Here is a 27,298-nt window from a genome sequence, read left to right on the forward strand (position 1 = left end):
AATTAGGTGACTGAAAGTATTAGAAAAACACCAACATTTTCTATTTTTATTTATTTAATTCTCAGAATTTGATTGAAACTTTTGTGCAGTTTGTTTCAGAACTTTACTCTTAAATTGGTTTTGGTGATATTTTGTTGGTATAATTCCAAGCAGCAGGGGAAGAAAAAGAATCAAAAAGAATCAAATTTTAAATATAGAAAAAATGTGGTTTTTAGAACACTAAGATTAATAGCTGAAATAAAAGTCAGTTTTGACACTGAAGCATCTTATAAATACCTTTTCCTTTGAACCTGCCTGCATTTCAAGAAGGGAGTGCATCTTTAATTTATTAGGATATTGCATGCATGATATAAAATTAGGTAAATGTAGCTTAAAATAAATTTTTGCCTTTCTGGAAAGCAAGAAATAGTTTCTAAGGGCCTGTTTTGAGTGTGTGTGTGCTACTGTCTGGTTTTCACTGACGATCATGTAGTAGGTACCTTTGGAAATTGGAGAGATTATGTATTGAGATGAATTTATAGATATGTATTTATATATGTGTATTTATTGATATATATGTATTTTAATATATATTTATTTATATTTTTAAATATATATATTCTCTTAAATTGTATGGCCACTACCTGAATGAATCTTTGATTTGGGTGAGTTCTCACCCCCCTGCACAGGCTCAGAGATCCCAACAATGCTGCAAAGTTTGGCTGGAGAGCCAAAGAGGTTGATGAAATTTGACCACTGGCAAGGAGGGGGCTAAGAAAGGAGGAGGCTGTGGAGCAGATGGCCTTCAGAGGTCCCTTTTAATCAGAGTTATTGTGTCATAATGCAGATTAATGATTTCCTGCTGGGGGTATGGCCACTGTGAGGGAGGGCTGGCAGCCAGGGCTTATGGCTGGTATAGGAAATTTAGATTTACACTCTGTTTCTCTGCACTTGCTGAGCTCTGCCCCACAAACTCTGCTGCTCTCTGGGTTTGTGCAGACTCCTCAGCCTGTCAGGATTGCCACTGTCTGTTGTCTGTCAGGGCTGCTCTCCATCTAGATCTGGATGCAAAAGTTTGATTTCTTGTTTATGTGCGCGCCTTTATTGAAATGTCTGTTTGTAACTCAGATACAGACCTATATAGAGATCCCTTTGTGCTTTTTAGCCATCATCTGCTGGAAATGGGAACAGACTGCTATTTCTGGGCTGAGTATACTATGAGTTGTGGAAGAACTGTGATTGATTTTTCTAGGATGAAGACTATTGAAATTGCAGGCTTTGAATTATTTAGATATCATATGCTTGTACATATTTTCCAAATTGTGTCACATGCTTAGGGCCAAAAGCAGCTCCAGAACTGGGCTAAAAGCAGCTGCAGGACTGCTCTCTACCTTGTGCACAAGCACATGTGCATGCATGTGCTCCCCCAAATAAATGGGAGTCATTTAATCTCATTTAATCCACTGAAATTTGTTGTGCAATTAAACTTGTGTTTTAGATTACTTCTGTACAGTAAGGGAGATTGGCACTTTGAGCAGCTGCTTTCAGTTGTATTTCAGAAATCTGTCCTGAGGATGAAAGAAATGATCCCCTGCGTTGACTCTGGAGGGGGTTTAGACAAAATCCTTTATTAAAATGGTTTGGGTAGGGTGAGGCAAATCAAATTAACAGGTTTGTGTATTGGTTTCTATCCCACTCTGCATTTTCAGACAAGGAACCTGGAGACCATCTCATATATTGACGATTATTTTTGCAGTGTAAAAGCTTAATTTCTGTCAAGAAGCTATATTTAGATTACTCACTAAGTGAAGAGTAATCATTCACCAATAAGAAAATGACAAGCAGTTAGGATGACAGGTTTGTCAGAAGAATCCAATTTATTGAGTTACAGTTAACCTCCAGAGAAATTTTACTGAAGTCTAGGAAATCTCACCAAAAATGTGCTTGCACCCAGGATCTGGAATGGTGGCAGTGATAATTTAGACAAACAGTGGAAAAAAATTGCATTTAAGCAATTTTAAGCATTTAAGAAAGCTCTCACTTGGTGTCTCTGTTTGAGGATCTGTGCCTGGAGTTTGCCCAGGAAGCCTGGTGTCCCTCCAAGCAGCTCCCCATGATGTGTGAGCATGTTACTGCAAAGGTTTTGTGCTGACAGGTGCCCTAAAAATAGGTGTCCTACTTTAAAATGATGTATCAGAGCAATATACCATGAGAGCTGCATCTACAGCTGCCTCAAGGTGAGGAGCTTTGGGGTTTTATTTACTTTTCCTTGTCCTCTGTGTTCTGCTGGAGATGGTGTTATTCCAGGAGAACTGTGGGTTTCTGTAAAAAATACCTTCTCTAGCTGTTCCTTCAAACATGGGGCTGATTGGGTTCTCTCAGACAAACACAAATCCTCTTCTCAGCAAAGGGATGTTTGTCACTGCTCCTGTGTTGCTGCTTTTGAGTCTGATGACATTTCACTGAGCTGTGGTTGAAGGAAAGTGTTCCCTGGCTTGATTTCTGGAGCCACCAGAAACTCATCTCAAGAAACCAAGAAGGATTCTTTGGGTGTTTCTTTGGGCTTTCTTGCAGCTTGAAAGTCACAAAATGTAAAAAAAAAAATGCAAGTGTTTTGAAGGAAATTGCCTTCTCAACACCTCCTCACCCTAATAAATTTATGTCCTAAAAAGAATTTGTGATTCAGCTGAGTTTACCTCTCATCAGGAACTTGACTCTATCCTTATCATTTAGCAGGGTTTGTGCTTTCCCCTCTCTTCTTCCTCTCTAAAAACCCCAAAGCTCCCCTCCCAGTCTGTTTCCTTTGAATCCATAGTTACAGAGGAGAATCACCCCAAGCCAGATGGATCTTGGTGTCTGCTGAGAATTTTCAAACTTTGAGCTTTCTAGATTCTCCTGGGTGAGGTTTGAGATGCCTCTTTGGTGAAGGGGGCAGAACAGAGTTGCTTTAAACCCTAAATTTATCAGTAAATAGGAATATAATTACTTTTTACTACAAGTAAAAAATGGTGTCTTTTACTAAAAAAAACCCTCAGTGCAAAACAAGCAGTGCCCCTTCCTTTCTCCCCACCCTCCAAAAAGCAAAACAAACCAAAAAGCCACAAAGAAAAAAAAAAAAAACTTGAAAAACCCCAAACACCTGAACTGTGCTCTTTGAAAACCACAGCATTTTCAAGCAGAAAAGTAAGGGAAATCCTAAAAATTTGTATTTTGTTTGAATCTTTTGTACATCCAAGATTTATGCATATAGAAGAATGACTTTATTTGCAGCCTCCTCTGAAATATGGCATTTTTGCATGGAGAGAACTGTTTAGGTGGTGATTTTAAGGAAGAGCTGTCCCATGCTTTATTTCAGTAGGGAATATAATGGCCAGGGAATTATTATTGCTTGCAGTCTTGTGCCTCATTTATGAGCCAGAAATCCACTGTGCTGCCTGTTCTACCAACGTGGAACCTTTCTCAGAAAATTCAAAACCTAAAAAGTGTTGGCAAAATGACAATAATTTGCCACACAGTGTGTCAGTAGTTAATTTTCAGGAGTAAATATTTAACTTGGAGGCATTTGGTACTGGAAGTGAGAGCAGCTTGTGCACTTGTGCTCTTCATTGAAATGGACTTTTTTTCACATTGCTTGGAGCTCATTGCATCTCCTGTGAGTGGCATGCAGAAAAAAAATGCCTTGCTTTTGAAGAGGAAAATAAAGGAAAACCAAGATCTCATTTTGAGTGTAGCACAGTTCTTGAAACTGATATTTTTGTATAGATTTTTAAAAAAATCTTTAGTCTCAACTATGGCAAAGAAACTGTCTTAAATCATGTGTTTTCTATGTGCATTTGTGTTCTGAAACCCCCAAACAATTTACAGGAGAAATTCTTAACTCTCTATTCTGGGCTACAAAGGACACTGAGTCTTAGCCTGATGTGATATTTAAAGGTATATGTGTCTATTATAAATTTTGTTATAGAAAAATCCCTAGTTCAAGTTGTAATCCAGCTTTCATTATAATTCCTACCTGTACTTATAGAATGCCTTCAGAAAAACCTTTTATTTGGGGGGGAAAAGCCCTAGCATCACCTTAGCTGTTAGATATCAGAATTAATGTCTTGTCAACTTTTTTTCAAAAGGCTAATAAGGAGAAAAAATCCAAATCATGCTCAAAAGGAAGAGTTTTAGCTGAGTGCAGCCTTGCATTTACTGCAGGAAGGTTCAAGGCATGGCAACTGAAAAGTTACTAAAGATTCCTGGAAAAAAACCTGCTTTCTCATAGAAATAAGTGGGTTTATTTAATGTCAGGATTTAAAATTTTGTGTGTGGCTGGTCATTGTCTTGAGATACTAGGGTTAGCCTATGAGGCTTTTAAAATTTAGACTTTATAAAGTGTATTAGGCTAAAATTTAGGCTTTAGAAAGGCTGTTAGGCTTTTAAAATGTGCAAAGTGAAGTTTTAAAACTTTGCTTAAATTTTGCTTAAATACTTTGCATTTGTCCCTGCTGAACTCCATCCTATTTTAAAGACTTTTTCTTCAGTTCATGAAGTTAATTTTAAATTCAGATCCTGTCCTTCAGTGTATTTGCTTTACCTCCCAGCTTCACAGTTACCTGCTTGTTTAATAACACTATTCACCATTTAATCATCCAGATCATTAATTGAGCAGAATCAAAACATGGAACAGAATCAGATCCTGGGCAGGCTCTTGGGTACCTCCCTGTGACACATCCTCCAATTTAGATGTGCAGCAATGCTGACTGCTCCCAGGCATCCACTGGTTTCATATTCATGACATACCAATTTTTTTCTTGCTTGTATGTCCCTAGAATTCCTATGAAACTATCATACAAGATCTCATGGAACTATTAATAAAACCAGGAGGCATGGACATACTGCTTCCACTTTGCCTGTGAATTCTGCTGCTCAGTTCTGGAAGAAACTGGTTTTCTTTGATGAAATGTGTTCATGACAGGTCCATGTCTCTTGCTCATTTTCTATTTGTCCTGCAACTACTTGCCTGATGCTTGTTTACTTTACTTATTCCAATTTTGTTTTTTTTTTTTTTTTTGAGACTGAAGTTCATCTGGATGTAAATTTCCCCTCCTTCTTTTTTTTTTTTTTTTTAACTGGGGTTTTCTCTTACCATTTCTGAGTCCTCTGAGATCTCTCCTGTCTTCCATGAGTTCAAGCCAGAAGCCAACAGCTTCCAGGTTACTTCAGAGAGTGCTTTAAATATTCTAGGACATTCTAGGGTGCAAAGTAGCTACCAAAGTGGCTGAAAGCATGGACATTATCCAATGACTTGTTTCCCTTTTACAGTTGGAAACTATACCTGTTCTGGCTTGGGGTTTATTTGTGCTAGTCATCAGCTCTTGATGGATATTTTTTTAGTAAAAATTGATGCAAAAATGTCGTGTCATACTTAATCCTTCTCGGAATCATGTATCAAATGCTCTCATTTTTCCATTGGTTAATGGATCAATGTTTTCCACATTCTTCCTCATTCACAGATGATCTCATACACTGACTTTTTTATTGGTGTTGTTCTTTGTGCTTCTGTTTTTTGACACCTCTCACTTCAAAATGTATAACATTTTTCCCATGGGCTTGAACTGCTCTCACACCTGATCTTAGCAGTGTGCCCAGTTTCCTACTTCCTTTTTACCTCCATTGTGAGAGCAGTTAAGACACTGACTTAACCAATCTCATCTTTTACTCTACCCAGCTCTCCTCTGCTTTGGGGGAAAACACAGCAGCCTCAAGGTGTGCAATTTTGGGACCTGCTGTTTTCAAAGTGTTGGGAAAAAAAAATAATGACATTCCACATCAGGATTGGTCTATTTTTCATTTAAATAATTATTCTAAGCAGCACAAAGGTTTCTAAAATAAATGCATGGCTGCCTAGATGAAAGCAAAAACCCCCAGAAAATGAGAGTCCACTGTGTCATTAACTTGCCCATTTCTTGTATGAAATGGTCATTGCATAGTTGGGGTTTTTTATGATGCTTTTTTGATATAGTAATAGGTGGCATGACAGATGGTGTTAGAATTCAAATACCACTTAAAATGGTCATCACTGGGTATTTTAATAGTGGTTTTGGTAATGACAGTTTTGGTGATTTAGTCGTAAGCTTTCAGCACCAGGTACTTTGTGCAATGTGGTTCATTTCCTGTGGTAGAGCAACCTTACCTGTTAATTTGTCACTTAACTCTGATTTTTGAGACCTGTGTTTCTGTTGTTTCTGCATCTGTTTCAGTTCTAAAAAATCTGCATTTTTTTCAGAAGTGAGAGTCTTTTCCAAATACTTTGTAATCAAACTTGGTTACATATATGGATTTTCCTGTTTAATTATATTTAGATGCTTAAATTAATGATCCATAGCACAGAAGGGCTTGAGAGGGCAGAGTTTTGTGCACCAGCTGGACACAGTCAGCAGTAGAAATTCTTGCTGAAGGGTGGTGGGGATTAGCAGGGTGATGATGCTGTGGATCACAATGTTTAGTGAGTTATTGCATTTGGGTGGGGGCTCAATCTCCATTTCCTAGTTCTGGTCAACATCCAGCTGAATAATAGTGTATTTGGTAGTGGGAAACTTTATTTGTAGTGGGGAAATGGAGTGGAGTATGTCCCTGCTGCACTGCAAAAAGAAAAAAAAACCCAAATCCAGTAACTGCAGCTCTCAGGTTGCAGCAAAGTTTTGTGGTGGGGGAGAAATGAGTGCTGTAGGTGAAATTTCAGCAAGTGCCTCACAAGTTCAGTAGGAGCAGTGATCTCCTTACTTCTCAGGAATTGACCCTAAGCACAATTTAGATTACAAGGTGGAATTTCATTCCCCCTGAATCTTTGGCTACGCTGTCTTTGAAAATATTTTGCTCAGTTCTTGAATGTAGCCGTGGGAGCTTTGCTCTTTTATTCAAGCTATTTCTATAAAGTAACTCCAGAACAAGTCTTTTGTCATTGCCATTTCACATTTACTGCAGATCCTGTCTGCAGCATCAGAGCTTCATAAAACAGAGAGATCCTTATCATTAATCGATATTTATAATATTTGTTAATATAAATCTGTCATTACTGACTCATTGTTTGAAATTAATTTGAGACAAAGCACTTTGCTATGGGACTGCTGATCATATTAGAAGCAAAACCAATAAAACCACCAAAAGCTGGATCCTTAACTTTGCTGGCACATCAAAGTCAAAATGCATGACTTGGATCCTCATGTGGAACCTAACTAATAAGAAGTAATAATGATGGAACTTGACACGTTCCCAAATTGCAGAAAAGTCTTCATTAAGAAGCAGCAGCTGTTTATTTACAGGAGCACATGGTCTAGTCAGCATGATAAGAACACTGTGGAGAGGGATCAGCAAGTTTGCTTTTACTGGAAAACACACATCTTTCTTCTCCACTCTAATGGGTCAGTATTAAAGAAAAGCTGGAGTGGGAGAATAATTAGGGTGATTTTCCATTTATTTTTCCTTTTCAGCGTGCCTCAGGCGAGGGAGGTCAAAGAGATGCTAAGAGAAAAACTGCATCTGGAACAAGTCTGAAAATAAATACGTATCCCATGAGTAGTGCTGTGTACAATTTGCTTAGCCTTGGAAAACTAAGTTTGTCTGCCACTTGATTGCCTGCTTCATCGAGGAAATCTGCTTAGCCTGTAGGATTCTGAAAGCTCTTTTTCTTCATTTTCAAAATGTGAGGGATGTGAATTAACCATTTCCCATTTCTTGTTTCTTTCAGCTTTCCCTTTCACATATCAGAGTCACATTACTCATCAGCTCCCTTTGGCTGGTTTGCAGCTAGGAGGTTTTTCAAGCTCTGGATTTCCCTGCTCTGTAACAGCCTGGAAATCTTACAGCAATGCCTGACATAAAGTAACATCTGACTCTATCATGTCCTTCCTTGTGATGCAGTGAGATGAATTTACAAATCTTGAATGCTTTCTAGGCAGAGGCATATCCTGTTGCACTCTGTGTGTCAATGTAATTGTATTTATTCCACCTGCTTTCATTCATTTGTAGTGCAGTCAGTGCTGTGCTACCTTGGCACTGCACATCCAGCTATGAAATATGCATCTTGAGTAATTATTTCCATTCAAGAAGAGCTTTTCAACTCTCTGGTTTTAAATGTCTTTCATCTGATACTGCAAAAGAAACGGTGTCACAAGTGGTCTTCCCTTAGCTTTGTCTAACAGTCTGCAGGAGCCCATCTGTCCTATTTAATAACACCATATTTCTACACTAATCTAAAGTGGAACATGGTCAACAGGAGGCTTTGAGCTTGCTTTGAAACAGCTGGTCTAACTCCTTGCCTGGGTTTCCACTCTCTGCCCCTGTGTGTGCACTCTTTCTGCAGCACATTCTGCTGCTCAGATGTCAGGACACCTTTCAGGCTCTTCCTGAATCCAGAATGGGCAGGATTTTGAAGCTGAACTGTGGAGGAATAAGATCTGCAGACCCTCAGGCCTCCTTTTACTTGTACCTCATATTATGGGCCACAGGCAAACTCTCAAGTCCACAACAAATTAAATAGTCTCTTAAAGGTGATACAGGACACACCTGATCAGGGCACTCTTCCTGATCAGAGTTTCCTGTTGTGACTTTGTGTAGATTCTATGTTGCACTTTTTTAACAGGGCTTACATTTTCTTCTGTAAAATGTCTGGGATAAAATTCATTTATTACGAGTTCTTGCAGAACTGAAGCATGGCCCAAAGAGTAAAGCAATCTGTTTTGAAATTTCAAAATTCTTTCCTCTTGAAGTGGTTGGGGTTTTAGCTTGGGTCATAGAAAAAGCCTCATTGAAGGTGACTGAGCTCTCTTTACTGAAACACTGGAACAACTGCTCTGGCTTGAAAGAGTGACTTTATTTTTTGTACTGCTAAGACCTTCTCAACAGCAGCCACATGTCACCTGATGTGTATATTCCATTGTTAGGATGCATATATTTCCTCACTTTTGGCTAAAGAAGCTGCAAAACTTGGGACTGCCAGGTTTTAGCATTCTCATTATTTTGTGCTTTTAGAATAAATTTCTCCATTGATTCAGTAGTTTATCAGGATATGGAATTAGTTCCAGTTTCTAAACATGTGGTTGGCCTAAACTCTCTGCACAGGAACATACGGAGCAAAAAAGCCACCAGGTGTGTCCTGTGTGCTGGTTTGTACTTCACTGTGCTTCACTGTACCTTCTGCTCAGGCTGTTCTCAGACCTGTACATATGTGTTTTTTGCAGGGAGAATTAAGCTTATTGGCAAAATTTCACCTTCAGGTAATCCCCAAGAAGCACGAAGGTTTTTGTGATGGGACTTGACAGTTGCATTTGGGTCCTTTGCCATGTACCAGATAGCATAATGCTGCATGTCTGAGTGAGAAGGTGATGAGGACTAGCCTCACCTTTTGAATTTTCAAACAGTCTAACTTGCAAAATATGTGGGTGAAAAAGAAAAAGAAAGGATAGTTTCTTTTCTCTGAAGGTCTGGAGGCTGCATTGATTGGAGGCACTTCTAACAGCTCAGTATCCATCAGTCTTACTGGGAGTCTCTTGCAAGACAAAGGATTTCATGGTAGTATTACTTTACAATGAAGAATTTGAACTACCCCGCACTGCAGGTTTTAAAAAACCACTAGCTCTCTTCCACAGTTTAAAAAACACCTTCACGAATTTCTCTGTTTTATTTAATTTTTAATTCTTTTTCCCCACGCAGGTTCCAACTATGGGAGTCCCCGTCCAGCTCATGCCAACATGAACGCCAATGCAGCTGCAGGGCTTGCCCCAGAGCACATCCCCACGCCGGGGGCAGCTCTGTCCTGGCAGGCTGCCATCGATGCTGCCAGGCAAGCCAAGCTGATGGGCAGCGCTGGCAATGCCACCATCTCCACGGCCAGCTCCACGCAGAGGAAACGGCAGCAGTACGGCAAGCAGAAGAAGCAGGGCACCACCACAGCCACCCGTCCTCCCCGGGCACTGCTGTGCCTGACGCTGAAGAATCCCATCCGGAGGGCGTGCATCAGCATCGTCGAATGGAAATATCCTTCACACGGCCAGACAGGCCTCTGTGCACGGCGGGGGGAAATCCACGCGTTGGGTGGAAATCAGTGGTGCACGGGGTGGAAATCCATGCGTTGGGTGGAAATCAGTGGTGCATCGGGTGGGATTTTGTGCAACAGGTGGGATTTCATGCATTGGGTGGAAATCAGTGGGGATCGGGTGGGATTTTGTGTATCAGGTGGAATTTTGTGCATTGAGTGGAGATCAACGCTTTAGGTAGAATTTCATGCATTGGGTTGAAATCCATGCATTGGGTTGAAATCCATGCATTGGGTGGAAATATATATACCATATTGAAATCCAGGCATTGGGTGGAAATCCAGGCATTGGGTGGAAATCCAGGCATTGGGTGGAAATCCAGGCATTGGGTGGAAATCCAGGCATTGGATGGAAATCCATGCATTGGGTGGAAATCTTATACATCATGTTGAAATCTATGTATCGGGTTGAAATCAATGCATCAGGTGGAATTTCATGCATTGGGTGGATCTCTATATATCATATTGAAATCTGTCTATTGGGTGGAAATCCATGCATTGGGTGGAAATTTATATATCATATTGAAATCTATGTATTGGGTTGAAACCAATGCATCAGGTGGAATTTCATGCATTGGGTTGAAATCCATGCATTAGGTGGTATTTCATGCATTGGGTGGAATTTCATGCATTGGGTTGAAATCCATGCGTTGGGTGGAAATATATATATCATATTGAAATCTATGTATCAGGTTGAAATCAATGCATCAGGTGGAATTTCATGCATTGGGTGGAAATCCATGCATTGGGTGGAAATCTATGCATCATATTGAAATCCATGTATCGGGTTGAAATCAATGCATCAGGTGGAATTTCATGCATTGGGTTGAAATCAGTGGTGCATATCGGGTGGAGTTTCATGCATTGGGTTGAAATCCATGCATCAGCTTGAAATCAACGCATCGGGTTGAAATCCATACATCAGGTGGAAATCCATGCATTGGGTGGAAATCTATACATCATATTGAAATCTATGTATCAGGTTGAAATCAGTGCACCAGGTGGAATTTCATGCATCAGGTTGAAATCTGTGCATCATATGGAATTTAATGCATCAGTTTCCAATCCATGCATCAGTTTCCAATCCATGCATCAGTTTCCAATCCATGCATCAGTTTCCAATCCATGCTTCGGGTTGAAATCAGTGGTGCATTGGGTGGAAATCCATGTGTAAGGTTGAAATCCATGCACCAGTTTGCAATCCATGCATCAGATTGAATCAATGCTGAAATTTCCACCACTGGGAACTCAAAGTACATGAATAATTTTTGATGTCTTAACTGAGGTGGTTGATGCTGAAGGGGGGGGCAGGTGAGGAAAGAGGAATAGAAGTGAAATCTTAACTACACCCCGGTGTGAGAGCCCACTAGAAGCTTGAATAGCTTGATAAGGCTGAGTGGTTGAATCCTGCTCTTTGAAAAAAGTATGGCCCAGGAAATGCAGGGAGATAGTCAGGGTATCTGAGGTCAGAACTATCAGTCTATGGGATTGATAGCAGCTCCTGGCTTTCCCTTAAAAAATTTTTTTTGATTTTTTAGAGGTGTCACCAGTCCAAAGCCATGCTACTTTGAACCCTACACCTTTTTGTTAAACATGTGACATCACACTTTGTATAGTATGCAGAAAAGAATGGGGCAAAAGGGCAAGGTAAAAACCCCCAAAGGTATGCAGTAAGACCCTGAGACTGGGCTGAGAACTGTTAATTTTCTTGGAATTCTGGTTAAAAGAATAGGGCTCAGTATTGTATAGTAAGGGATAATGGTTATCTAGAAGAAGAGAAAAAGAAACACAGTTAAAGTAACATGTCCAAAAGCAGTGCAGAGCCAGATCTGACAGTCTGAACAAGACACAGAGGGTGCCACAGATGATGGATGATAAGCACTGACACAGAGCTGCAGAGTGAAGGGGTAGGTGCTGCTTCACTGGAAAGTCAGGGAGAGTCTGATCATTGCTTTACAATGTGCAAAGCCTTTTCAGCCATCCCAGTCTGATCAGTGCAAGCTGGAATTTGAGTTTTTGAAATTAGGTATGCCTCCTTTGCATCCTCAAAGAGAAACCAGGCTTAACCCTGAACAGTAATCACAAGCTAATGGGGTCCTTCAGGAAATACAAAGGAAAAAGAATGTTTTTAGGGGTAGATAAGCATGTCAAGGAAAGGCAGTACAGAACTTGGCAGTAGTTAATATGATAAAAAAATGAATTAAGGCATTTAAGACAATGTGATAATATTATTCCCTTGGGCGTCTGGTGGGATGCTGGGTGAAAACAGAAAATGAGTATATCAGGTATTGCTGACATGGACATACTTTTCAGATTAAGAACTTGTTAAAAATGCTCCTGTCAATCTCTTGATGTCCTTAAACTACCTGCCTGCCTGTTCCTTTCTTCTTCAGATTCTAATTTTTAATCCCCTGATTAAGTTTGCTACTTTTTATTGCTTCTGACATGTCTGATACTTTAAGCATGAGATGATGGGTGATGACTAACAGGATAAAACTGAATGTTGGTTTGCTTAGCAGCACCCCAGTCACCACATGTCTTCAGAGTAACATTTGATAGATGAATAAGATCAGCAGTAAATTATGGGAAGGAGGTGTGGTAAACCAGGGTACAGCACTGCTCAGACTAAGGGATGACCAAACAGTGCAATTGAAGCAACATAAAGATGCTGAAGCTTGCAGTTTGGGGTTTTGTTTGGTTTTAGGTGACTTGATGGAAGTATTTTTTCCCCATCAGAACCTCTCATTGGACATCTGGGGTTTGTAAACACGAAACACTTCAATGACAACAAGCAATATCAAAAGGTTGTGACAGGGTTTAGTTTAATTCTATATTCTGACTTTTCCTACTTGCTGAAGACTACTGAGAAAGGCTTAGCCTAATTTGTTGTACCACTAAAGTTTAAGCATAATTGATATTAAACAAATATCAAATAGTACTTCAGTAGTGTTTCTTACCCAAATGTTACAGTGTTAAGAGCCTAAATGAGCAATTGCCTTCAAGAAAAAGTGAAATGAAGTAATTACCTTATTTTGCAAGGATTTAGCTGTGTGTTTAATTTTCTGCCTTTTGTGCAGTGTATTTGTAGATTTTATAGACTTTAATGTTTACAGTGCAAAAAGAAAATTGAAGTGAAAGGAAATATGTGTAAACAGTGATACATTAATGGATAATAATCCTGCCAAAAGAAACAAAAATTTGGGGAAAAAAAAGTGATTAAGAAAATGAAACCTGTGGAAATCCAGGTCTTTAAGCAGTAAAATTTATACAAACAGCCTGGGGTAGTACACACCTGAGAAGTCTTGATGATTTCTCATGTAGATTTCTCTTCCTGTCCTGATCTGCTCTTCTGCCTCTGTGGTACCATTTATCTCCAATTATTCAGAGGCTTAAGCACAGTAGTCTGGTGAGTCTGGAGCCCTCTGAGTCTTCCATGTGTGAAATGCAGAATGCATGTGAGTATAAACAGCAGCCAGGTGCCTGGAATTTGTGTACATCTTGCAGCTCAGCTTAGCATTCAAAGATCTCCTGTTCTTCCTGCTCGAGCCTGCTGAGAACAGCAGCCTGCTGACCAAAATCAGACATGCTGTGCTGACATTTGGCAGCCCCATGGTAGATAAAGCCATGCTCAAATGCACTCTGTGGCACAGGTTATGCTTGGCATTCTCTCCTGCTCCTCACTCCCCTCTTGAGCACTGGGGAGTTATCACAGAATAGCCTCCAGGATATTCTTGCAGGCCAGTAAACGTAGACAGACCATAAATCTGCTCTCTAGGCTGACTTTGGAGGCACTTCACAGCAGCAGAGATTAGGGAGACCACTGAAGGAGATGAAGTGCAGCAGAAAAACGCCCTTTGGTTCCCCTGGACAGCCAGGGGGGCACTGAGCTTGTGCAGGATTTCTTTGTTGAACATTCCAAACGTTTGGTTTCTCTCTTCCCCAGCAGAGCTGATGCAAGGTTGAAATGCCTCTGAACTGTTTCTTTGTCAGAAGGGACTCTCAGCTTCCTGCTGCCCCTAAAATAGTGAACTTTTGTGTTCCCTCTGATGCCAAATGAAATGCAAATAAGAGAAAAAGAAATACTCCCTCAAATAATTTTTAAGCAAAACAAGTATACATGGCAATGTGCAGTGTAAGAACATTTTGGACAAAGACTTTTTGTTCCTTAACAAAATTTATCCTTTTTTAAACATCTTCTAGCCATGGTTATTATTGCTTGAGCCCTCACATTTAACTCCAAGATATGAGGGAGAAAGAGAAAATGAGGCAAAAATACAGCAAAAACAACAAAAGAAACCCCAAAATGTTTGTTTAAATTATCTGAGAATTTATAAATACAGATGAAAACAACCAAGAAAAAATAATCATAAAAAGAGCAAGAACAGTCATTATAGTACAGGTTTCTCTTATTATTATTATCTTGTTATGTAGTGCAGCTACACTGGAAGGAAAATTGGGAAAATGCAATCTAAATAAGTAAAAGAAGAAAAACTTTTAAGAAACCTTTGTTTACTCTGGCACGTGACTGGCCTACACTGCTTTTGACATATTAGGAAGAATTTTGGCTGGGAGCTCCTAAAAGCACTTAAAAAGGCATATGTTTCTTTTCAGAGTATAAGAGGCTTGGAATGCTTCCTTTAAACAGAGTTCTTATAAATATTGTTTTTTTAAAATTTCTTTTATTTTTGTGTGCTCATTTTGGAACAATTTCCTTAACTCCATTCCTCAGACCATTTGAAATAATTATTTTACTGACTATTTTTGCCAATTGTGTGGCCTTAGCTATCTATATCCCCTTTCCAGAAGATGATTCCAATGCCACCAATTCCAATCTGGTAAGTTCACAATGGTGTTTAATCTTGATATTTTGAAATTCCTTTTGAAAAGTGATCATGGAGGCTTGTGAAGGTAGGGAATGTACATATATCCACCAAGATTAGAACATAAAAATTGGTTTTGATCGCTGTGTCTTGTCAAATCATTTTATTACCTGTCTCAGTGGTGCTGGTTTTAGAGATGAATATTCCAAAAAGTTGCACAGGTGATGTTTAGATTAAGGAGTTTCAACATGCTGCAAAAGGGCTTGGTAAATTTTAACCTGCAGGTATTTGTGGGAGATATCTTTTAATCAGGGACTTTAATCTGGTGGGTTTTGTCTTACTGTGTGCCATTCTGAAAATGGTGCTGTCCTGCTCTCGGGTGATTGACTGATTAATGCTTGCATTTCAGACACATGCACTGATTTGGCTGAACAATATTTGTGCACTTGGTGGTTTTTGTTTGGTTTGGTGGGTTTTTAAAAATTTTTTGGTTGTTTTTGTTTTTTTAATCATTCCCTCTTGTTGGGGGGATATAGCTTTTCATCTGTCACCACTGATGCCAGTGTTGGTAGTTTGGGATTGAGCTGTCTGTATAAAAAGGAAGAGTGTTTACTTTTGGCTTAGCACGAAGCCATAGCAAAGAATTCTGTTCACTAAGGGCAAAACACAAACCAGCTCTGGAGCACAGTTCACTGAATTAGCAGAGAACATTTTTTTCCTTCTCAAATATGTGAATAAATCTCCTACTTGTCAGGTTGAATCAGGATGAAAACCTACTCCCAGAGTTTAGGAGCAGGGATGCTATTTCCTGAATAAAATTTATTGAGGCTTAAGAAATTTTAGAGCAACAGTGGAGGAGAACAAAAGCCATACTTCTCAAGTAGCAGCAACTGGGGTGGCTGACAGACACTGTAATTAAAAAAGATTCATGCTGCTCCTGGAAGTCAGTCATCTGATTAAATCTCTCTTGAAGTTTTAGAAAACACATTGCAAACTTCAGGAATTGCTGAAACAATACTTCTATGCTTAAAAAAAAAAGTTAGTAAAAAACTTGTAGTGTGGTGCATTCGCACTGTAACTCCTTAAAGAAGTACAAAAAGAGAAGCAGGAGGTGGTAAGTGATTGTAAAACTTCAATAGGTCACTTCTCAAAAATAAATCTATTTTATTTAATAAAAACCACATTCAGTTGATCTCCTGGTGAGGAAAACAGGTATGTTCATTGCACGTTGTGAATTGCCGGGTTCAAAGAGGAAAATGAAGCAGATTTGAAGGTTAGAGGACTCACAATTTGGTTTGAGTTTAATTGGCTTGTGGGGATGTGCCTCAATTCAGGAGACTGCTGGCTGAAACCAGGCTGGAAGTATCTTTGTAATTGAACAAGGTGTATTGAAACTGTCCTGCTATCAAGAAATACGTGCACCTTGTGATTTGAGTTTCCACTCTGCATCTGTTTTCCAAGACATTTTTTGCATCATTTAGAATGTCTGTAAAAACTCTTGGGCTGTTTGTTGGTGGAGTTTAAAAAAACCTAGCAAAGCAAGAGTTATCATCTCAGGAAAGTTTGGAAATGTTACAGCCATGAGGATGAGAAGGAATTGTTAATTTACCTAAACAGGTGTTTCACAGAAACAGGGGAAGAAACAAGTTAAATGAGTAATCTGCTTGACTCCACTTTGTTTTTTGTGTCTTCATGGAAAAAATAATTAAAACTGGAAAATGGGATACTTGGTGTGGATTTGTGAAGTCAAGACCTTTCTAGATTATAGAGAAAAGCCTGGAGCTGTGGCTGCTCAGTAGGCTGTGCTCTCCTGTTGGTCTGGGTTTGCTCTTGTTGGGTTTTGTGTGTTTTGTTGCTGCTTTCTCAGTTTACATCCTTGTCCCTGGACATGTGTACACATTGAGGAGCACGCTGTCAGAGTGTACAGCATCTGCTGCATTCTGTGAGTGAAGCCCAGAGCAAAAGGGAGGGAATGGGGGGCAAATGGGTGAGATAAGGGTGAAAAAAAAGTGTTAGTTGTGTTTTGGAATGGAATGAAAGAATAGATGAGAGTTACAGCTATTCCATCAGGCAGGAACTGTACAAGAGCAGGGCCTTACTGTCAAAGAGCCAAACTGCACGTGGAAGAGGCTGGAAAGAATCTGGGGTTAATAATGTGCTCCTGTAAAAGCTCATGTACTCACTTCATCTTGGATTTTTTTTCCTACCTGTGAGCATCTATTTCACAATCAGATTTATTTTGTAGCCATGAAGTTGAGGGCTGCAAAGGCTGTAATGTGACACAGGCAAGGAGTTTTTGTGTGCAGTGTGTGCATGAGCCTCGTGCCCAGATGTGTGTACTGTGCAGAAAGGTGATTGAATCCATACACAATTTTTTCTAGCTGCCCAGAACTCTTGATTCATTTTCATGTTGCAATTTAGCTGGTTTAGGGTTAAAGCTACCACAGGAGCTCCCACATCCCTGGTTTCCTGAGACATCTCTAACTTCTTGAGATACAAGAAACTATCTACAGAAAACACTATGGGCAGTAACTGTTTTACAAGCTCTGAAAGTGCCAGAACGCTTTTCCAATAAGCTGCCAGATTTGCCTTAGGCTCAGAGTATCCCTTCTCCAAAGTTTCATCATAACTTTTCAAATAACATTTTCCTTGGTGACTGAGGTCAAAATTCAATCAATTGCCTTCCACAAGCTAATGGAGTAGAGGGTGGTGAGGGAAGAGAAAAGCATCCTGGGTTATGTGAGTGCCCTCTTTCCTTCTCTCTGTAAAAGCAGAAAAATGATACCTAAATAATGCTTTGACAAATGATTGCTCTGTGTGAGTTTCACACATGACCAGCCACTGGTCACATAAGGCACAGGCAGGGCTGTGTGCCTTCCCCATGTACCTGAACAAAACCAGTAATCTCTTCCCTGTCTCCCTTTGTCTTTAGCTGCAAGACCTATTTGATATGGTTCCTCAGGGGTGAGCATTGAAACTAGACACAGAGGAGTCCAGTAAAGAATTCCTTCCCTTTTGCATTAGCCAGGGATTGTGAATAGCCAGGGTTGTGTATTACAAGTTTAGGTTTAACACCACACAGATATTCTGCCTGTTTCTCTTCAATCTGTCTTCCTACAATAGTAATTCCCATAAATCTTCAGGCCTTTTTAATCAAGTCTAGGGGCAGTAACTTCAACTGTGAAGCCATTTCAGTTTTGAAATGAACATTTGTCCTAAACCCCACATTTCCCATTTTTATGCTCACTGCAGTGTGATTGTCACTGGCTTTAAGAAATATGTCAGAATAGTATAATGTACTCATAAAAAATGCTTGAAATTGGTTCAGCAGTTATGTGTTACTGCAAAAGTAACTAAAAACTATTGTTACTGGAAAGTACTGGAAAACTATTGAACTTACACAGATGGAGGGCATTTTAAAATTTTTTTGTATTAAAAAACTTGCTGAGACTTAATTTAAATTCACAAATAAAATAAGCTCATGTATAACCCCGCACCAAAAGAACAGTTGTGTGTTAATGCAACCAGAAAAATTGGAGCTGGTTTGAGGGGAATTAAAGTCAGTCTGCAGCAGAGGCTGTGGCTGATACAGAGGCTTTCTGCTTGTTATCCCTGCAATTATGCATTAGGACAGAGATAACATACATTTAGGAATAAAACTATAGACTGCCTAAGATAGGGAGCTGAGAGGAAAATGCTTCTGTCACTTTACTGGCAACTGCAAATGGCACAAGCCTGGTCAGTGTCACAGCACGGTGATAACATAATGAGGTTAAGACCAAGGTTTACAACACGTTCCAGGGAAGGCAGCTCTGCTGCTTTGGGTAAAGAGCAGGGAAATCTTCCTTCTGTTGCTTTGATAGTTCTGCTTTCCCTTCCTGGTCCTTCTTACAGGAGGGAATCCTGCTGTACACTAGTTAAATGTAAAGGAAGAGCTCTTGTGTTTATATGTGAGTGTATTAAAAAATGGGATGTCACCTTCAGGCTAATTTGTTAAACCTCAAATAGGACTCTGTGAAAAGAAGGATGGGATTTCTGCTTGCTGCTCAGTTCTTGTGCCAGCCAGTGTTGGTGTCTGCCTATGGAAAGGGGGATTGCCTTTCAGGAAGTATGGCTGCTTTATTACCTGTCATTATGAGAGTATCCTGTGGAACAGGGGATTCCTGTATTAAAGAAAGCGAAAGCTGTCGTAATTTTTTAAAAAACCCCATCTATTGTGACTACCTATTACATTGGAATTGTGACTGTTACATAGATATGTGGATGTGACTATTTATTACATTTCTATACATTGCCATAACAAACTTCACAATTTTTGTGTCAGAGAATTCTGGAGTCACCGCACAGAACAGGCTCAATTTTTCTTGTGTGAAATCAGGAAGTGTTAGAGAGCAGAGCAGGGGTGCGAGGGTTGGGAGAAGAAAGGATGGCTTTTCTGGGCGAGGGTGAGGAAGAACACTGCACAAAAGCTTCTGGCTCTGCTTTATCACTGCCCTCACCCTGGTGTGTGCCAGATCCCAGCGAGTGAGTGAGCAGAGGATGGCGGTGTGGGGGGTGAGGGACAGAGTGCACCCCGAGCTAATGAGCTCTGATAGCTTTATTACCTTGGGCTGATGCCAGCCCTGCTGCAGCTGGGGGAGCTCACAGGGTTACAGGGCTCCAGCAGGGAGGGCTGAGCGACAGGAGCTGGAAAAACCACGCTGAGGCGGCTGGAAAGGGACTGGAGTCAGGATGAGAAGAAAGGAAATTGCGCCAAAAAATCCTTGAGGGTTTCTTCCAGAAAGATTGTGAATCACTGCGTGATTCCGAGGAAGCTGAATAAAATGGAATTTAGGTTCAACATTTCCCGAAGTTCTCAGAAACCCTCCTTCTGACAGGAGGGTGATTCTCAGCAGCCCTAGAAGCACAGGGTGAAAGAATAAGCATGGGGTTTAAGAGGGAGGCATTCAAGTTGTGCTCTGGTCCTGCTATTGGCAAGCTGTGTGGCCTTGGATAAATTGCCATCTCAATTTCTCCATCACACTATTAACAATAAATGCAGTAGAAAAGACTGTAAAGAAAGAAGAGGATCCCTAGCAGTCAATTCCAAGATAGTAGTCACTAACTAGAAAAGAAATGCAAAAGGTAGGGGTTTTGCTGGGGTTTTTTAACATATTCATGTAATTTCCTAAGGTTTGTGAAGATGAAACTGATAAAGCACAGACTGACATATGTATTATTAGCAGGAACAAAACTGTTGGGTTTAGAGTCCTGACCAAATCCCAGCTTCTCAGCACCAGTGTCCCCAGAGTCCTCATCCAGTCTGTGCTTGTTGGTGTTTTTGGTGTTTGCCATCTCTTTATGGGATCTGAGATCTCTCATGGCTGTGTCCCCCATACCTTTTTTTGCTTTTTAAATTCATAATCCTTGCCCAGCAATTCTCCTTGTTCCAGTACACATTCTAACAGACTTGTCCCTTTTCCATTTTCCTCCTAACTGCAGTCTCCCTTCCAGAGTGGTTTCATGTTTCCCACCTATTTTCTCATTTGACCTCAGTGCTCTGATTACTCAGCTTCCTGACCACTTCTCTTGTTAAATTTACTCTTGAATTCCCTTTCTCTTCCTAGACCTGGACTCTGTGACCAAGTAATTAATCCCAGTGAGCATTCTATCTCCTTATTTTTTTTTTTAAGCTTCATTCTCTACACATTGGTCTCCTAGTCTGAGCCTTTTGCTTTTGAAATCACTGTTCTTCCCAGTGATGCCTGAACACCAGCAGCAGACATGGACACTCACATGCACTTGCAATAGGACTGTAAGCTGTGTAAAATGCAAAGAATGATAAACTGTTACACTAACTAATCCAACTCCATGAAAAGAGTAACTTGAAATTTGCAGTTTGTATGTTTCTGTGTAAGTGATTTTGAAATTTTAGTTGTATGTTTTGGTTCTGATTGATGGCAAGTTTATCGAGTTAGTCCAAACATTAAACCATTTATCCCATTTTTGTAGACAGCTCTGATTACTGTTTCCTTTTTCTTTATGTGTAGGCTTTCTAAATCTTAACAAGTGTGTTAGCTGGGGTTTTTTTTTTCAGGTGGTAATTATTCTTGTTTATCAAACATCAGGTTCAGTGTAGGATTTTTGTGTGTGTGTGTTTCATTTGGATTTCTTACCACTTTTTTACCTGTTAAAAAAGAGAGAAAAAACGTGAAAGCAGGCCAAATTAGAGTATTTAAGTAGTGAGGTTTTCACTGTAGTCTAATTCCCGCTACTGCAAAAGTAAGTCTTTTAAAAGCAGTGGAAATTTTCAAAATGGCAGGTCATTTTTGTATTGTCCTTTTTGGTACAAGTATCCTTATCCTTCTATAAGTCTGTGGGATGTTTGACTTCTGTTCATGACCTCTTCAGAATCTTTTAATGACATTAGGAAGGAAATAAGCATCTAGAAAATCTAGAAATTCAATGGAGCATATTCCATATCACCTTAAAATTCCTTTATATTCCTTTATCACCTTTAGGTTCCTTTATTTACAGTTTGTATTATACCACATTCTATGTCAGGCAAGCTTCTCACTGACTTCACTGGAGTTTGGCTGTCACCAAAAGCCATCCACTAATTCAGTGCATGCCATTGACAAACAATTGCTGGAACATTGGGCTTTGCTGACGTGTACAGAATCATTGGCTCAATGCTTCATGGACTTGTTCAAACTAGAAAAAACCCCAAGAACTTTTCATAGCTCCCTCAGAAGTAGAATAATGGATGTGCTGCTTGCCAAGGGGCAGAATTGCCAAAAGGGAGGAATGTTTTGTGTGGTTGTCAGAGTCTTGACTGGCTGTTCCTCTCAAGGACAATTCCTATTTTCTCCTGTGCTTTCTAACTCCTAAAACATGAGGGTCTGTATGTCATAGCAGCTCTTCAGTCCTCTGGCTGAATGACAGATGGCCTCAAAACAAAAATGAGACCACTCTTGGGTTTCACCTCAAAAATGCTGGACAATATATAATTGTTGTTGTCTATAACTTTATGGAATGAAATTTCTTATCCTGCTTGTACAATTCCCATGAAGAATTAGCAAAGACACTTAGCAAAGACATGTCTTGATGAAGAATATAATGTTGAGAGAACACTGGTTAGGGGAAGACTTCCAGCAAGCTGCAGGAAGTATTCATTAATCTCTTTGCAGTGTGCTGCATTTCTGGCAGATGCTGCAAGGCTGGCTCAGCAGGTTATCTCCTGGAGAAACCCTCAGCAAGTTCTGCTTCAGCTAAGCCCAGGCAAAGGAGCTGGACCATCTTTGGACAGCTGTCCTTGCCACAACCCTAACAGCTTGTGATGATCTCTGGGACACCAAGGAATGCATGTTTTGCCCATGTTTTGCACTTTAATGGTGTATAGCTGTAAAGTTTGATAGACACGAGATGCAAATTGGTGTCTTGGTGCTCATAGTGAGCTTACCCCTACAGAGCTTGAGCACTGAGCAGCCAGAGGAGCACCTTGGAAAGCTGTTCCCTTCCTGGGGTTGCTGCTGGCACAGTTCCTTTCCAGCCTCTCTAGCAGGGGTGCCAGCACCTTTAGCCCTTTAGTTTGGCAATGGCACGTGTGAGGTGCCCAGCTCCCTCAGCAGAAGCTTTCCAGAATGGAAATGAGATGTGTGTGCTTCCCTGGCTAGCTGTGTTGGCAAGTGTGCAGCTGTTTTTCAGGCTGTCCTGATAAACTTGCACTGGTGGAGAGCTTGGGGCTTTTGGAATTCATCATCTTCTGCTGGTTTGTCCTTGTCTGTTGCTTGTAAAATTTATATTTAGGTAGCTTATATTAGGAACCGAAGCAAACGTCTTTTGCATATGGTTATCTTCATCTGGTATGTTGAAATGTTTTTCTACTTAGCAATAAATGTGCTTAATCTTTTACTACAACTCTTTGATCTGTAGCATGGTGAATGCTTTTTATGTGGACATTCAAAAATGTTTCAGTTCTATTACATGCCCTCAAATATAAAACCTCACACAAAAGCGGAACTTGCATGTAATTTTATTATTGTTATTTTTATCCATTGAAAACCTCTTACAGTGCTGCTATCCTTGTGTGGCCTTATTGTCTGAGTCACTTTGAAACAAGAATCCCTGTTTAGATGAGATTATGCAGGCAAACATGTGGTCACAAAAGATTTTTTCAAGATCTAGTTGTATAATTGTTTCACAATCTAAACTTGTATTTAAAAATAAACAAGCAGAAAGCTTCTCCTCATTATGGTCATCAAGATAATGCCTGAATCTGTACAAAAGGCACATCAATGCCCTTCAGGAGCTGTTGGCTGAAAAATGTGAACTGAAATAACATCCAAGGGAATGCACAGCTTCTACAGCAGTGGCTAAATCATGGCAATGACAAAGGAAGGTCTCACACACAGGATTGGTGTCACTGAGGTGGCAGGTATGGGGGCATTTAATTTTTAAGGATTGTTTTGCTGTACAGCAAGGAAATCTACTGCTCCTGCTCTTTAACATCACTGTCCATGCCACAAACAGAAGGAAATAGAGCAATTCCAGCTTCCTGCTTCTGTTAGATGCCTCAGGTACCTCCTGAGTCCAAGAACCCAGCTGGGCATTTGCTCGTGCAAATACTGAATAATCATGTGCAAATCAATCAATATGGGTGAGACTGGAATTTCAGCTGGGGTTTTCTGTAAAAAAAGTGCTTAGTGTCCAAGTGGGGAGAGCAGAAGGTATTCTCACTTACAAGGAGATGTCTGGGCTGGATGTGCAACTGTGGTTTGCAACTTATGTTGAATTGATATGGACCAGCAAAAATCTGATAAATCTCCTTTCACCCAAACAACTTGCATGCTAATTGTTATAAGTCATTCACCATGATGTACTCCTCCCTTATTCCACCTGAACCAAGCTTTAGCTGTGAAACAAATCACTGGCTTTTTTGTAGATCTTCTTATTTAATGTTTTCATTGAATCCTACCTCTCATTTGAAAATTACACAACTTTTATCCATCTCAGGGGTGTGATGCTTTCCTCCTGACATAAATAAATTCTTATTTATAGCAGCAGCATTGCCCTTTACTTACTCAAATTAAGTGTTTACTACATGTTTAAAAATTACATTCCATTTTTCAGCTTTTTAAAAAATATTGGATATAAATCTTCATGTCCAGATCAACTTGATCTCCAATTTTATTGTCCCTAGAATAAAACCAGCATCGCTGCTGCTTTGTTTTCCTTTTGATACATCATGCAAGTATTTGACAGCTCACAGGAGAAAAAGGAAGAAGCAGCTGAAGCAAAGTTGAGTGTTTTAGCTTTTCAGAGGCCATGAATATGATAATGTTTGAGTATTTTTGATGTTTTTTTCTGTACTGGAGTGAAAGAAAAAGGAGAAAAAATAAATGCAGGAATGCATTTGTAACTTTCAGAAGGTCTAATTCTGCAAAAATTTAGAGCTTGCACTTAACAGCCCTTGTGCAGAGGATATGGCAATATGAGGGACTAAACAGTACAAAAGAGCAGGAGCTAACCTAGGGAAAATGCAGTGTGGTATTTGAGAGAAGTAACTGCTGATAAAACCCTGGAAATACTTCTGGTAAATAGCTCTTGAAATAAATTCAGTCCTGGCTGAGAGTTCCCTTTGGAAATGTTTACCTTTGCTTTCATATTTCAATATGTATTGAAAAAAGAGACTGAGATCACAGATTGTGTTCAGGCTGCTGCTCAGGGGTGTCCTTCAGTTCATCCCAGTTACTCCAGTCACTTTCCACGGTACACAGCTAGCACTTCTGGGCTCTGATGTGAATTTAGGGAGTGTGTTTAAAACAGGGTTGTAACAGGTTTTAAACAGTGGTTCATTCCCTCCTTCCATCACCCAGACATGAACCAGACACATCTGCCAGCTTGTGTGTCCACTGCTGCTCCTTAATCACATACAAAGAAAAGTTTCACTGGATGTAAACAATTCTTAAAGAATTAGAAATCCCCCAAGTAGGATTTTTGTACCACTGGTTCTTCAGTATGTCTTGGACTTTATTTATTTATTTTTTAGTGCCTCTATTGAACCATTCATTGAAGCAGAACTTATGAAGAGCATGGTTCTGCCTCTGCTGGGCTCTTTTTCTGAGCTCTTCCTGTGGGTGAAGGTTATGGATGTTTCTGGGTGATGCTCGTAGCAAGCCACACCACAGCTCTCACTGGGAGGCTGTGTAACTGTCAGAGCTTGGTCTTTTCCCTGTCATTCCCAGTCTTTTCCAGAAGCACCCAGGGGTGCTGACCCAGAAGTTCAGGGCACAGGCACCAGGCTGGAGCTGCTCCTTTGCCTTGCACACAGACACAGCTGCATGTGCAGAAGGGGAGCCTCTCCCTGTGCCTTGCACCTTCCCTTCTGTCTCCCTGGGGTGGGCAGCAGGTCCTCTCAGCAGTCTGGGCAGGAGAGCAGGCTGTTCCACCTCTGGAGCAGAGCAGGTGAGGCCCTGCAGTGCTCTCCCTTGGGCAGGGTTTCAGCTCAGGTCAGGGATGTTCAAAGCTGCCTCTGATCGATGCATCTGCATGTGTGGCTCTGAGCACAGCTCCGTGACAGCCACGCTGCTCTGGGTGCCTCTGGCTACAGAAACTCATGTGCCTTTACTGTTCCAGCCCAGAAGGCAAACTGGGCTCTGCAGAGCCTTTGACCTTTTGAAAGCATGAAAATCCATAGGGAGCTGAAAATTATTCCTTTTTCATTGAACTGCTTAAAATAAAGTGGCCTATGACCTCTTGAAAGTATGTCTGACCCTGTGGGACTAGGGAGAGACCAAATGAACTAGACCATAGCAGGACCCAGAGGTGAGCACAAATTCCAAGTTTTAGGCAAATTCCATACATCAGACTATCTTTTAAAGTGGGAGGTGATGATTTCAGGCCTCTAGTGTTGCTTTCTGCTGGTCATATAAATTCATGCTATAACTGCTTTATCAAGAAAAAGTAAGATGTTTATAACATACTGGTAAGAGCAATCTTACTTCTAATTGAAAGCTGTTAAAGGACGATATAACCTGAAATAATAGAGAGGGCTTTTTCCTTCATACATTCCTCTACTTCTCTACAAATTTACACTGAGAATGAAAATGTATTTTTAACTCCCTGTAAATCCTGACAGGTTATGCTTGATTGTATTGCAAGGGCTGTAACTTTTTCATTGGTTCTCACTATTTCCTGATGCTGATAACTGTTTTTGTTCTTTCTCCTGAAAACACTCATCAGCATCATGTTTGAAGGATGGCCACTGGAGGAAGATAAAGCTTTCGATTTTGCTGTCACTAGCACAGCAAAGAAGTTAATAACTCATTGGGTATCCTGGAATCTTATTAGCCATGTTATCCAAAAGCTGTGCCCTGATGCTCGTGTTCAGTTGACCTTGGATGTGATCTAGAAGTTGCCCTGAGAAACTGTTGTTCTCCAATGTGTAATAAGAGTTTGATAAGCTTGACCCCTGCTCCTGAATCCCGAGCTCATGCCTTTGCTTTTGGCTATGCTGAGACTGATTGTTCAATAGTTCCCAATTCTCTGATAAATACACTTAAGCCTGCCCTGCTTCAGCAAAATTGGAAACATGCAGGTTGATCTCAGTGGGTGAGTGAGTGTCACTTGAACAGCTTGTAAGCAAAATGTTGTGTTTCCTTTGCTGTTTGGTTACTCCTGACATGTCTCTCCATCTTCTCTGCATCATACCTGCTGGAGCCCTGTATTGCACACAAGGGATTATGGAGTTACTCTCTTCTGCTATCAGCAAATATGCTTTAATTGGACTGCAGAGCAAGAGACTGATTGTGAGCTTTGAGTCTGTTCTATTTGCTTGCCATATTAAAGCTTGTTATTTTAGATCCCCTGGTCTGATTCAGAAAAGCAAGGTCTGAAAGCTTGTAAGCAAATCCAGATCTTGCTTGCTAAAACACAGATAAGAACATATTCTCCCACGTCATACACAAGTGAGTAAAGGGATGATGATTATAAAGCAAACACTGAGCAGAAAATGGCTCAGAGAATAGTGCACAGAAAAAGCACTGAGTAAATTTTTAAAAAGCCCTCATGTTATGCCTGGCCATCAAGGATTGTACAACAATTTGTTCAGGCATTTAACGTAAGGAAAAGAAATTGTTTCTACTTCAGGATATTTGCCATTTTCTTTACCATAGTGAAATAACGTATACAGCCCTAAATGTTTTGGAATCTAATCTCATCATGCCCATCAGATGACCATGCTTGAGGTATTTATTGATGAGGCTGGATAAATCTGAGCTGAAGAGAACACCACTCGTCATGGAGTGAGTAAAATCCTGGGCATGATGCCAGACTGTCAGGGACAGTTTTGCATTGATGGCATATAGTGATTTATACTTGTCTTTGCTTCCATCACTGGGTGCTAGAACAGGGAGAAGAGAGGCAGGAGGAAAACAAAACA

The 27,298-nt window shown here is 40.3% G+C and overlaps 1 protein-coding gene across 17 annotated transcripts in view; it reads left to right on the plus strand.

Annotated features, from left to right (window-relative positions):
• Positions 1-27,298, plus strand: part of CACNA1C (calcium voltage-gated channel subunit alpha1 C) — a 450,865-nt gene that overhangs the window by 57,856 nt on the left and 365,711 nt on the right. For all 17 annotated transcript variants that reach the window (XM_084206870.1, XM_084206877.1, XM_084206868.1 and 14 more), the window contains 2 exons: positions 9,676-9,997; positions 14,787-14,892. In XM_084206870.1, coding sequence (XP_084062996.1) covers positions 9,676-9,997; positions 14,787-14,892 — 428 coding nt within the window. The remainder of the gene's footprint in view (positions 1-9,675; positions 9,998-14,786; positions 14,893-27,298) is intronic.

This window comes from Fringilla coelebs, assembly GCF_963513975.1.
Source record: "Fringilla coelebs genome assembly, chromosome: 5".
Lineage (NCBI taxonomy): Eukaryota > Metazoa > Chordata > Aves > Passeriformes > Fringillidae > Fringilla > Fringilla coelebs.